The 12,797-nt window shown below is 50.4% G+C and overlaps 1 protein-coding gene across 3 annotated transcripts; it reads right to left on the bottom strand.

Moving 5' to 3' along the window:
• Positions 1–88: 88 nt before the first annotated feature.
• Positions 89–6,255, bottom strand: HNRNPAB (heterogeneous nuclear ribonucleoprotein A/B). 3 transcript variants are annotated; one of them, XM_019964760.2, is made up of 8 exons: positions 6,012–6,255; positions 5,705–5,935; positions 4,813–4,981; positions 3,963–4,121; positions 3,659–3,790; positions 1,753–1,870; positions 963–1,103; positions 89–694 (listed from the first exon to the last, which is right to left on the bottom strand). In XM_019964760.2, exons 2-8 carry the CDS (start codon positions 5,911–5,913, stop codon positions 624–626), a joined length of 999 nt encoding a protein of 332 aa, XP_019820319.2. In that variant the 5' UTR covers positions 5,914–5,935; positions 6,012–6,255; the 3' UTR covers positions 89–623. The 3 variants fall into 3 exon arrangements, with proteins under 3 accessions (XP_019820319.2, XP_070649459.1, XP_019820320.2); XM_070793358.1 differs by having other exon boundaries at positions 6,178–6,196; XM_019964761.2 differs by lacking the exon at positions 963–1,103 and having other exon boundaries at positions 6,012–6,252.
• Between the last annotated feature and the right edge of the window lie 6,542 nt (positions 6,256–12,797).

Raw genomic sequence — 12,797 nt, 5'->3', positions numbered from 1 at the left:
CTGACAGGATGCCTTAGGAGGTCGTGGAGGATACTGGAGCTCTGGAGCACCCACCCCCCTTCACAGTGTACCCCACACTCACCCAGGCTTGGGGGTTTTTAAATTTTTATTTCAAAAGCTTGGATAGCTTCAATATCCAGGTCGTGGCAAAATCAGGACACGTGTAAAATACCTTACAATACATTAGATTCCCGAAAGGTACCAAAAAGTACAGTAAAATTAACACTTCCATTATAGGAAATGTATGACACAAATAATATAAAACTAAAAGGTGAAAAAAAGGTGACACTGGTTTTCTAAGATACAATTTACTCTTTACAACCAGGGTCCACAGGTCCAGGCTGCAGAGCGGCAGCAGGAAGCAGACCCTCCAATCTGGTTCTGGGTAACCCAGTAATAAAAATCAGCCCATAATGCCGCTCTGGCCTCTTGAGAAACCACACGCTGCCTAAACAACTAGAGCTCTGGAAATATTAAACAGGAGAGTGATTTCCAGGGGGGAAATTTTAAATAAGATGCACATGGGACAGGCCATAGAAAGTTTGCCAAGTTAAATTTGGTACATAATTGTGTTCACTCGATATCCAAACAAAGCGTGTGTGGTCAGTCATCCTGCTGAAGCCTCAGTATGGCTTGTAGTTATTCTGATGGCCACCGCGTCGCTGGCTCTTCCCGTAATTTGTACTACCCTGACCTAGGGACAAGAACAACAATGAAAGTAGCTACAACTTGCTGAACATTTACCCCTGTGCCAGGCGCTTGATATGCATCCTCACCAGAACCAACAACTCTGTTGGTAGGATATCACCCCACCTTCCTGAAACCCAAAAGCTCAAAATCCACTCTCAGACAAAAGCCCAGCCTGTCCGACTCCAAAGCCCCTGCTGCCAATGGCCCCTGCCCTGTCTTTCCTGCCTCCCGGGGTGGGTGAGTGGATGGGGGCCTCCCTCTCTCCTACTTACTGTAGTCGTAGCCGGGGCCGTAGCCGTAATAGCCATAGGGCGAGTAGTCGTAGCCGCCATAGCCGGGCCCGTAGCCCTGCTGGTAGCCGTAGCCCTGGTTCCAGTAGCTGCCGTAGCCCTGATTCCAACTCTGACTCTGACCTGTGGGGGGAGCAGGGCACAGGGGCCCATGGACCATTTAGCACACGCAGGAGCTAGGATGGAGGAAATCCTGCCCTTTGGGTGGCGAGGTTACTATGGCAACTCAGAAAAGCCAAGGGGCTGCTGTCCTGGTGTAGAGGGCCTGAGAGACCCAAGCTAGAGCTAAGAAGGCCAGGCCAGAAAACTGACTTCACTGGGGCAACCAAGGCAGCTCACTTTCATTCAAATCACCCACTGATCACCCCCACCCTCCCTGGCAGCTTGGCCTTAAAAAGGATGGAGTTCAGGCTTTGGAGTCAGAGGGGCCTGGGATGGATGGAGGATAAGCGCCTGGCACAGCATTGCCCTATCCTTCAGCCCGCCCACCCACGGGTGTACCAAGTCTCAGGACAGCCACAGAGCCAAGAACACTCCCACCTTGCCCCCTCAAAACTTGGAGTGTGATGCAGAGGCCCCCTCTGCCCTGGGGCCCCAGGCCACATGAGAAAGATGGGCTCTTCCAATCCAAGCAGCAGCAAAGCATCGACTCAGGAGCCATTCCTGACCGCGCCCACCCTGCTGCAACGAGCACCAGAGAACCCCCAAGACAAACATAGAAGCTCCATGCAGGCAGGGAAATAGGACCCGTCTTCAACTGGATTCTACTCACCTCCACTTCCACCGCCGCCCCCACTGCCTCGGTTCCCTCGATTGCGATTCCCACGGCCCCCAGAGCCATACTGCTGCTGTTGATAAACCTCTTTGGGCTGAGCCACCTTGATTTCACACTGAAAGTCAAAAGAACAGTGGGTCATGCCAGTGGGACAAGCCTTAAACAGGGAGTGTACACAAAAGCCTTCAATGACAAGCATTAAGGTGGTAGATCTTATCTGCTCAAGACATGCTGGAGTAGGAAACCATACTGGGACTAGCTCAGAACTTCAACTAAAACTCAGACCAAGAGTCACACTGGCCTTTTTTGCTCAAACATTTTTCCAGACTGCTTGAAAAACAAAGAGACACACCCATAGGTCTGCTAATCGTCACCCTTGGCCACTCTATACCTTAACAAGTGGGAGGAGAGGGACAGGCGGGCCAGTGCCAGTCCAGTGTAGCAAGACACCACCTTGGGCAAGGAAGTCAGAGAAGGCTTTCCCAGGTTAAGGGATTTTAGAGAAAGCAGGTTCCTTCCCACCCCTCCCCCCCACCCCAAGAAGAAATAAAACATTCCACTCAAATACACTATTGAGGTGGCAACCCTGACCTCTAGAGGAAAAAAGCCATTGGGGCTCAGGACAGCATTCCTTAAGGCCATCCCGCTGCTCCTTCCTCCTCCAACACTGATCGACTATTGGGATGGGCCAGGTGTATCTCCCCTGCTAGGGCATAAGAGTCAGTTTCCTTTTTGCTCAAAACTGCCTACTGTGGGTGGAAACGCCATGGACTTTCCTGTCCTCCTGCTTTTAAGTGTATTTTTAAAATAAACTTCAATAACACTGGTCTCCCATTAAGACCAATTCTATAAGACGTCTATAAACCATTCTATAAGACATCCTCATCCAAGCATAGTCAAAAATTGGCAGATTACCCCCACCAAGTGATGCAATCTCATGTTTTCTATCCTACTAGGTTAAAACTGCTGAATATAACCACCTAAATTACACTTATTTCACAACCAACCATCAGCAGTTTGACTAACAGCACCACAAAACGGGCACTTCATGCCCGTTTCACATATGGCACATGTCAGTGTCCTCTAGGGTAACAATGGCTCTCACCCAACAGCCCCCTATGATCCTCTCTCTCTTACATAAAATTTAAGGGCCCAATCCCAAGCTTTCCAAATTCCCAGCCAGGATTGAGACTTTCAGGAGCCCCACCCTACCTGTCCCACCTTATCTGGCTGCCACTCCTGCTCAGGCAAAGCCTACCACACCCTGCCAGAGGGTCACACCCTCAACTCCCAACTGCCTCAGCCACCACTTAAAGCATGAACTACCTACCCTTTCTCTTGTCCAGAGTTCAGGAGAAAGAGGTGCCCCTCACTGCAAAGGACTCTGCTCCTTTGAAGTCAAAACTGGCCTTGGATTTAAGGTGGCCAGGACCCTGGGAGCTCTTTGGAAAGGATCTTTGGACTAGGGGTTAATTTAGCCAGCGACCAAAGGGGATGGAAATGAAGAGAGGTGGCTGTGGCTGGAAACAGATAAGAGAAAAGCTCTGCAACAACGTCCATAAGCAGGAGACTTCACCACAGAAATCACTAAGCGGCAATTTTAAAATCTCCTGAGTATACACACTGCATTCTAGATCCGGAACACCTTGCCCTCTAGCTTCAATTCTCTTCAGAAACTGAAGAGACGACTACGCACACTACCCATCCCAGAGGGGCCCCATCCTCCAGTATTCTCCTGCCTCCCTCACGTCCTGTCCTGCCAGCCTAGGAGCGCTGAAGGACAGGACCACTTGTCCCTATCAGGACAGCAGACACTGCACAAAAACAGTAAGGTCCACCCTGGAGAACTCTTGGAGGTGGTTCAGCAGAAGGCTAAGTGCACACACAGCTGAGGACACCTTACCTTACTTCCACTGATGGTGTGGAACTTTTTCTCCAGCACTTTCTTTACAGGTTCTTCTTCTTTAAAGGTGATGAAAACAAAGCCTCGTCTTTTGTTCGACTTTGGATCCATTGGAAGCTCAATGGCTTCAATCTGCAAATACAGGCAAAGCTCAAGACTCTACCTCAGAGCCTATAGGGAACTCATAGGAAAAGGCCCACAAACACCACAGTGGAAAAAAGTTCCAGTCAGCCAAGGTGTCAAGGACCAGTAAGAAGGCAACATCACTGCAGCTGGCAGACCACTGTGGGGGCCACACACTCACCTCCCCAAACTCGCCGAAGTACTCCCTTATCTTCTCCTCAGTGGCTTCAGGATTCAGACCCCCTACAAAAATTTTCTTTACTGGGTCTTTCTTCATGGCCATGGCTTTTTTGGGGTCAATGACACGGCCATCCAGCCTGTGCTCCTTCTGGTCTAGAACCTGTTCCAACAGAAGGGAGTTGGGTTCTAACTCAGCAGTATGACCCAAGACCAGGACCTTCTTTCTCTCAGCCATAAGACTCCCAACACAGGCACACAAAATTGCTTCATCCCCTCTAAACTCTACCCCCAACCTGACTTCCCAACCCAATCTCCAAACTTCACCTGGTTTACCTAAACACTTATAAATCTATCCTCAACCCACCCCCAAGACTTTTGACCATGCCCTGCACCCCTCTTCTTGCCCAGCCAGTCCCATAAACTTAAAGCACAGGCTAAAATTAGGCTGCTAGGGCTGGAATCCTCACAAACCACCCTTTACTGGTTATATGATCTCTTCTACTTAACCTTCTGTTTTTTGCAAAATGAGGTTAAAGTAATGCCTATCTCCTAGCAACTGTGGGCTCTCTTCTAATCTTCTCAATGAAATGTTTGCTTTAGCAAGGTCCAGAATAGGCACAAGATAATAAATAAATGGTCCACTACAAACCTTCCTGGATCACCCCAGCCCATACTCACTCCTCCATTTAATCTCTACTTTTAATCCCTTGGAAAAGGATAGGATAAATTCTCAACTTCTCTGCTCTTCCCAAAGCATTCAACTGTGCAAAACACATAAGCCAATCATGATCTAAGAATGGTATCTTGGAATACACTGAGTGAGACTCCTAATTGTGAACTACCCAGCTTACCTTCTCCACACTGGTTGCATCTTTGAAGAGGATAAATCCAAACCCTCTTGACCGGCCAGTGTTGGGATCCATTTTTATTGTACAATCAACGACCTCTCCAAATTTGGTAAAATAATCTTTTAGATCCTTTTTGCTGGTATCCCAGCTCAGGCCACCAACGAACATTTTTCTGAAATGGGTGAAACACATGGCAACAAGTCTTATAACCAACCTGTGATTTTGGAAGGATAGACCCTGACAAAACTCTCACTGAAAGGATTATAAATAAAGCCACCATTCGGATCAGCGGTCTACCTTTGGAATATGTTAACGAGTCTCCCCTACCCTTCCAAACTCAACCTTGACCCTAATAAAGCCTCAGGTGACTCCGTACCCTAAGCCGGTTGAGGAAAGAAAGCACAACCTGACCGGACAGCTAGGACTTGAGGTCTCACAACCGGAAGAAATCTAATTTGTCTAACAACTACGTATCAAAACACTACGGCCCCTGCCACCTCCGAACACTTCAAGGAACTCGAGGCTTCCGGGGCCGAGTCAGAGTTCAGACCAGGACTCCGCCCTCAGCAGGAGCCGGAGGAGGGAGGCCCGGGTGCGCGCCAACTCCGCCCACGCAGCCTAGGCAGCGCGACCCGCCAGGCCCCGGCTCCGAGCTCACTCCCCTTCCGGGCCGCCTGCCGCAGGTCCCCGCGCCAGCGGCCCCGGGGCGGCGCTAAAGTCGACCCAACAAACTCTTGCAAACTCCAGCGCGCGCCGTAAGCGGGCGGCGCGGAGTTGCCGGTCTGCGGGCCGCCAGCAGGCCCCGGCCGCCCGCCCCTCCCCCCGCCGCGTGGCGCCAACAAAAGGCGGCCCCGGAACAAAGGCGGCGCCCCCGTCGGCCCGCAGCAGCACTTACCCCGCGTCCTCCTCATTCTTGCTGGCGTTGATCTGGTCGCCCTCGGCGCCGTTCTGGTTGCCGGCCTGGGGCGCCGCGCTCCCGCCTCCAGCGCCCGCCGCAACGCCGGTACCAGTTCCGGCCGGCGACTCGCCTTCGGGGGCAGCCTCATGTCCGTTCTCAGTGGCTCCCGTCGTCTCCATGGGCTGCTCTTCACCCGCTTCCGACATGCTAGGCCGAGGCGCGCGGCTCCTGCAACGAGCAGCCACGGCGCGTCAGGCCGGCGCCACTCCCGCCCAGGCTCCCGCCCGCGGGCCCGGCTGCTCACCTCGCCGCCGATGACGCCGCGGGGCCCGCTCGTCCCCACCCGCCGAGAAGGCACCGCGGGCTCGGCCGCGCTCACGCTCGCGCTGCCGGGCCTCTCCCCCGTCTACCGACGGAGCCGCTGCGACCTCACGCTCGCCTATTCCGCCTCCGCAGCCACACGAACCCACCGACTCCAAAGCTCGCCCCGGCCGCGCGGTGCCGCCGCCTGACAATGCCGACTCGTGGCGCTCTTTATAATGCCGGAGCCAAGGCCACCTCGCAACAAGGTGCATGCTCATTGGCTTCGCCTGTCTGTCACTCAGCCCCGTGCCGGCTTCCCATTGGCCGCAGCGGCGCGCGCACGGTAGATCCGGGCGGGCTTTGTCCTCATTTTAGAATCCGCGCGAGCCGGGGCCTTGCGGAGGGTCGCCGGGTTTAGTGGCTAGACGGTCCTGTCCCGAGCGGCCGGTGGTTTGAGCCCAGCACCGGAGAGGCGCAAGCCTGACCCTTCGCCTTCTGAGGCCGTAGACCCTGGTCCCCGTGCGCCCTAAACCAGCACTGTCAGCCTCGGCCATTCCATTTCCCAAAAGAGGAAACTGGACTCCAGGAAGTCTCGGAAACCAAGGTCGCCCGGCTGGAAGTGCAGAACCCGGCCTTCGGAGATTGGGCGCATAGTGTCCTCCAAACCCCAAGAAATTGGGACGGAACCCGCCGTCCCTCTTGACCTTGGTGCCGTCAAAGCCACTCGCTCCAGCCCCTTCTGCCGCCTCCCCCGCGAAGCGAGAAGCGAGGAGGGGGCGGAGTTCGCCGGGTGGCCAATGGTGCTCCACGCGGGAGAAACGGTGGGACTGCGGTGTTCCCCATTCTTAGGTCGCTTGGCACCACCTTGACGATTAGCATCACCTTTTTACTTTTGATTACCTAATATCTTCAATTCGTTTATTTTTTGCTGAAATCTGTTTTTAAGAAGACTACACCATTTCCTTGAAATCATGCAGTTTTGGGGAAAGGAAGAATAGTTCTCTTTTTCTAATATACAAAATACTTAATACTTATTTATCTTCTTGACCAAGCTTGAAAGGCCTGTATAGTCATGATCCCTTTTAACCATATGGGTGAGAAATACCAAATGAAGGATTAAAACTTCTGAAGCTCGGGGGTTGCCAGATAACAGCAGAACACAAGTAGCTGACATCTCCCGCTGGAATCCTGTGGCCGGGCCCAGTGTGGTGGGCTGGGCATTCTGTTTTCTCATCTGGTCTCTTAACAACCCTATGGAAGTTGACAATCAGTTTATAAATGAGAAGCCCAGGGCTCTGGTCTGAGGCTCACTCCCTAAGCCAACCTGCTCAGTCGTGTCCAGCAACCCGATGGTCCCAAAGAGCCTGGCTATAGTTGCTACAGTCTCCTCTGTCCATGGAATTCTCCAGGCAAGAATACTGGAGTGGGTAGCCATTCCTTTCTCCAGGGGATCTTCCCAACCCAGGGATCGAACACAGGTCTCCTGCATTGCTGGCAGACTCTTTACCATGGGAGGCACCAGGGAAGCCCAGTGAAGTTGCCATAAGAATAAAATGTCACAATTTCACATTTGGAAAAAAATAAATTTCAAAAAACCTTAAGGTTTAGCCACACAATGCTGCATCTCCCCCAAGGTATCAACCACCTAGAGCTGGGACACCCACCCCCAAGTGAGCAAATGCCACTGGTTCATCCCAAGGCTCACCTGACCATTTCACTTTCAGGCTAGATTCACATCTCTCTATAAAACCTTGGTCACTCCATAAAACTTTGGTCACTCCATAAAACCTTGGTGGTAAAGCTTGCAAGGAAGTCCCTAACAAACTCTCCACCCCAGTCTTTGCTCACCTACAGAAATAAGAACCAGGGTTTTTGGCCACAGGCAATGATGGGCACAACTGACCAAGCAACGAAGAAAATTCTGGTAATCAAGGTCAAGTGTAGCTGCAGGACGTAACCACTGAGGGCATGTGTGTGTCAGTCATTCAGTTGTGTCTGACTGCAGACCCATGAACTGTAGCCCACCAGGCTTCTCTGTCCATCGGATTTTCCAGGCAAGAATACTGGAGTGGGTTGCCAGTTCCTTCTCTAGGGCATCTTCCCAACCCAGGGATCAAACCCTGGTCTCCCACATTGCAGGCGGATTCTTTACCATCTGAACCACTAGGGAAATCTGCTCTTGTCCAGTTGGATTCCATTAGCACAATTTGGGAAATGCTTTCAATGACATGTCAAGTCTGAAGGATGACAACAGTTGGATGGTGCTTCACAGTTTGCAAAATACCTTCACCGACCTTGTTTTTTTAGAGCTTCAAAATAACTTTGTATGCAATTATCCATGGTTTAGACACAAAAACACTGAAATCACACAGCTAAAATCTTAGCCACAAAGTCAACACTTCCAACTGTACATTGTTTCCAGTGCTCCTGACTACTGTAGGACAAGGGGGCTCTGAGCTTCTGAGTTCTTTGGTCTAAATTAGATCTCAGATTAAGTGATTTTGAGGCTCAAAGGAAACATACTTTATAAAGAACTGCAGACAAATGGGGGTCAGTCTCAATACACAATTTGTACTCAAGAGTGCTTCTGACAAAGGCAGGTCACCAGGCTGTTTGGAACCAGCAGGAAGTCCCTTTGACACAAGGAACTCTTGTTATTTGGTCTGAATTACAGACTTGAGGGCATCTTCTAAATCAATGAGGTTCTCAAATCAGCAAGGAGCCCAGTAACAACAGCATAGAATAGAGAGGATAGACACAAAATGAATTTTGAAAGTTGTTTAAATTACATGAATTTTTCTATTTATTTATTGGGTCTGGGCCTACAAAGTGGAAACTGCAAAAGTTAATTGCAAATATGTTGACTGTTGTGGCTGACTCCCATATGGGCCACTTCCTTCACCACAGCTCCATGGGCTTCAGCTCCTTTGCTTTTGTGCTGACTCTGGCTCCAGCTGGAGAAGACTTCCTAAAACACAAGTCAGATCTTGTCACACTCTGCATGAAAACTCTGGCTGACTCCCTAGTACTCTAAGGATGAAGTCTTCACCCTGCATAGGGGTAAGAGAGACAGCTGAGGCTCACAGAAATCCTTGCCCTCCTCCCTCCAACCTCTCTTCATCTTGAGTAGAAGAGTCAGTTGAGACACCTCCTGTCAGTTGGGCACCTCCCCCAGATCTCCTTTTTCCTGGACACCATGTGTTCTGCATGGCAGAGCTACATTTTGGAGAAGAGCTGTTTCACCCACGTCAGACTTGATGTAAGAAATGAACCTGTACTGGGTCAAACCAGTGAGATCTCTAATTGCAGCCTAGTCACACCTGACCATTCCACATGGCTGGAGCCACCCCAGTCACATCTCATGCTTAGCTCTTCATGCTAGCCGTGCTGATTTCTTTTATTTCCTGGAACTCACCTGCATTCGTGTCTTTCCACATGCTGTTCCCTCTACCTGAAATACTCTTCCACAGATTTCACCTGCCTACCCTGCATATCTGTTTTGGATTGAATTGTATCACCACGAAAGATCTGTTCAATTCCCAACCTGTGGTACCTGTGCCTGTGACCTTATTTGGAACTAGGGTTTTGGAGATGTAATCCAGTTAAGATGAGGTCAGACTGAAGTAGGTGGCCCCTTAATTCAATAAGACTGGTGCCTTATGAGAAGACACAAAAGCAGACACAAGGAAAACACTGTGACGACGGAGGCAGAGACTGGAGTGATAAGTCTACAAACTAGGTGCCTTGGTCAGTTTGGCTGCTATAACAAAATACTATGGTCTGGGTGCCTTAAACAACAAACTAATTTCTCACGGTTCTAGAAGCTGAGAAGTCCAAGATCAAGATGTCTGATGAGGACCTGCTTCCTAGTTTGCAAATGGCTATCTTCTTCCTGTGTCTTCACATAGCAGAAAGCACAGAGAGAAGCAAGCTCTCTCATACCTCTTCTTAAAAGGGCACTACTTACATCATGAGGACCCCCGCCTCGTGACCTCATCTAAACCTAATTGCCTCCCAAAGGCCCCACTTCCAAATATAATCACAATGGGAATTAGGATCTCAGCATATGAATTTGGAGGAACACAAACATTCAGTCCATAACACAAAGGGATACCAAGAATTACTAGCAGCACCAGAAGCTAGGAGAGAGGCATGGAGCAGATTCCCCTCTAGAGCCTTCAGAGCAAGTGTGGCTCTGCCAACACCTGGATTTTGATCTTCTAGACTCCAGAACTGTGAGACAATAAATTTCTATTGTTGATACACCCCTCAGCTGGTAGGGCTTTGTTATAGCAGCCCTAACTGATTAATCCAACATACATCAGAATTCAGCTTCCTCCAGAAAGTTCTCTCTCAGGCCCCAAGGAAGGGAGCCTCTCAGAACACAGACCACACGGTACTGACACTGACCATGAGCTCAATGAGATCCTACACCAGGGCTGTCTCCTTCACCTGGACACCTGCAGTGGGCACTACAATACTTGCAGAATGAATAAAAGAATCTCCTAACCCAAACTGACACGTGGATTCCTAATGGGCTGAATCTGTCAGATGTGTTTGCTTGCCTATATAATGTCTTGAATATTGTAAAAAATATATATATTTGCCAACATTTATAAAGCATATTTCTACAAAATGTTACATTTCCAGGTACTTTGGAAAATTTTTAGATGAAGTCACACTGGACCAGTCTCACATGTTCACACTCAGCTGGAGCTGAGTCATACTGCCCCTCAGCAGGTGGAGCAGGTGCTGTCCAGCTCATTCCGGCCCCTACAAGGGCCCAGTGTCTTGCTCCTGGGCCGTCTAAACTCATCTCATCAACTGAAACCATTAGGGGTGCCAATCCCTAGCTAGGCCTCCATGAAACTCAGCTTCTTCATCTGTAAAACAGGGATGACAACACCTGCCTCTCAGCACTCCTGCAGGGATCAGGAACTGTCCGCCAAGAGTTTAGTATAGTGCCAGTAGGTATAACTGTCATTGTTAGTGCTAGGACTGCTGACAATAATAATACTAGCTCTCAGGGACAACTCCTTCACTTGAGGAGCTCCCCATCACAATCGAATCCTCAAAACAGAAGTGGAAGACCTGGAGAAGCTCTTCTAGCCAGTATCCCCCACCTGCTAAGATCACATTCTTGCAACAGCCACCTGTGCCTAGTTTGAGTCTCAGAGGCAGCCTCTGCCTAGCAGAGACCAATCAGAATCGCCTAGGACACCCTTCTGGAATCAGACCTTAATGGAATATGTGGTTCACGTACAGACCTAACCCTCCCAATCTCCGCTGAGCTCACAAGGCTGCATTCAGTGGCTACAGCGTGCAGAGGGGCCCAGCCTGGCTTCATGTCACAGATCTCCTGTGTAGCTTCTAAGACTACTACTATTTAGAGCCATAAGGTAGAAGGGACGTGGGTCACTAAATGACCCTGTGGAAGAACACCGCTTCTCTAGCCTGAATACCACCTGGGACTGTTACCTGTAAGAAAAGGACCCATAATCCCTTCCATCTTGTGGCCCTAAATCGAGGCCCCCATGGCTAGAGTCTCAGTTTTTACAGTATTCTGGGCACAGACCGTTGGACAGGGATGGATTCAGGACACAGTGCTGCTGACCAGGTCAGGGAAAACCTATGAAACCAGGAAACACCCATCTCCCCTCTGAAAGGCAACAACAGCTACACATCAGAGCAGCCTTGGAGGCTTTTGTGTGTGTGTGGTTTATCCCTGCCACTAGTCAGGGTGGCCCCAGGGGTCTCTCCATTTGAACTGTAGTATCTGATTACATAACAATTCACATATTCATTCATTTACTAACAGCTCGGGCTTCAACTGCCATCAACGTGCCCCTCAGGACAGATCTGTTTTTTGAACTGAAAACCCGCGTGAGTCACTATCTCTCAACATCTCTCCTGAAATGTCCCCAAGGCCCCTCCATTTCAGCATGTCTGTTCCCCTGAGCCCAGACCCTCTGCCATTGCTCTTGGCTGCAAAGAATGCCTCTGCCACCCACCTGTGCAGGCCAAGAACCTGGCTGGACCAGCCTTGATGCCCCTTTCCCCACTCCTCCCCTATCCAATCCATCACTGAGACCCCAATGTGGCTTTTTGACTATCACCTTCACGAAGGTTTGCACTATGGGAATATCAGTCAGGGCAGGATACCCTGTGTACCAAATATATCTAAAAGCCATGAAAGATTTTCTTACAGATAACAGTCCCAGGTGGTATTCAAAATAGAGAAGCGGCTCTCTTCCACAGGGTCATTTAGGGACCCATGCCCCTTCCATGTTATGGCTCCACCAGCCCCTCAGGCCTTGTCATCGCAAGCAGCCGGCAGAAGGAAACACACAGAGAGAAACAGGTGTGAGGCTTGATGGCCCAGGCCTGGAAGTGGCACATGTGGCTCTCACTCACTCTCCATTGGCTGGAACTCTGCTTGTGGCCTTGTGTTACTGCATAAGGGCACTGAGAAATAAGCCGAGGTACTCGTACAGGGAAGGCAAGGACAGAATGGGTGCCCAGTTTTTCACACTAGGCTTCAACAACTGCATGTTAATGACGGGGAATGGAGACCAGAGGAAAGCTTTCCCTCAGTCAGCCCGCCTTTCAGGGACCGTCACCAAGTGCCCCAACTATCAGAGGCCACCCCTGCCCTTGTCCTGGGAGCAAGTCTACTTTCTACGTAGTAAGATGAACACCGAGTCAGGGAAGCACAGGAGGACAGGGACACACAGGAGAGACATGAACCGAGCCCGGGAAGTGGGCAGGAAGGACAAGGATTTTCACA

Source organism: Bos indicus, chromosome 7 (assembly GCF_029378745.1).
Source record: "Bos indicus isolate NIAB-ARS_2022 breed Sahiwal x Tharparkar chromosome 7, NIAB-ARS_B.indTharparkar_mat_pri_1.0, whole genome shotgun sequence".
Lineage (NCBI taxonomy): Eukaryota > Metazoa > Chordata > Mammalia > Artiodactyla > Bovidae > Bos > Bos indicus.
Note: the sequence above shows the minus strand (reverse complement) of the source record. Positions and strands in the feature narration are given on the sequence as shown.

What these genes read in the sequence shown, in the direction of transcription:
- HNRNPAB (XM_019964760.2), bottom strand. Translation starts at nt 5,913, where the DNA reads ATGTCGGAAGCGGGTGAAGAGCAGCCCATGGAGACGACGGGAGCCACT. An exon ending in ACTTCGGCGAGTTTGGGGAG is followed by an intron (nt 3,791 to 3,962) that starts GTGAGTGTGTGG and finishes CTGTATTTGCAG; the next exon opens with ATTGAAGCCATTGAGCTTCC. An exon ending in CGGCCCCGGCTACGACTACA is followed by an intron (nt 695 to 962) that starts GTAAGTAGGAGA and finishes TCTTGTCCCTAG; the next exon opens with GTCAGGGTAGTACAAATTAC.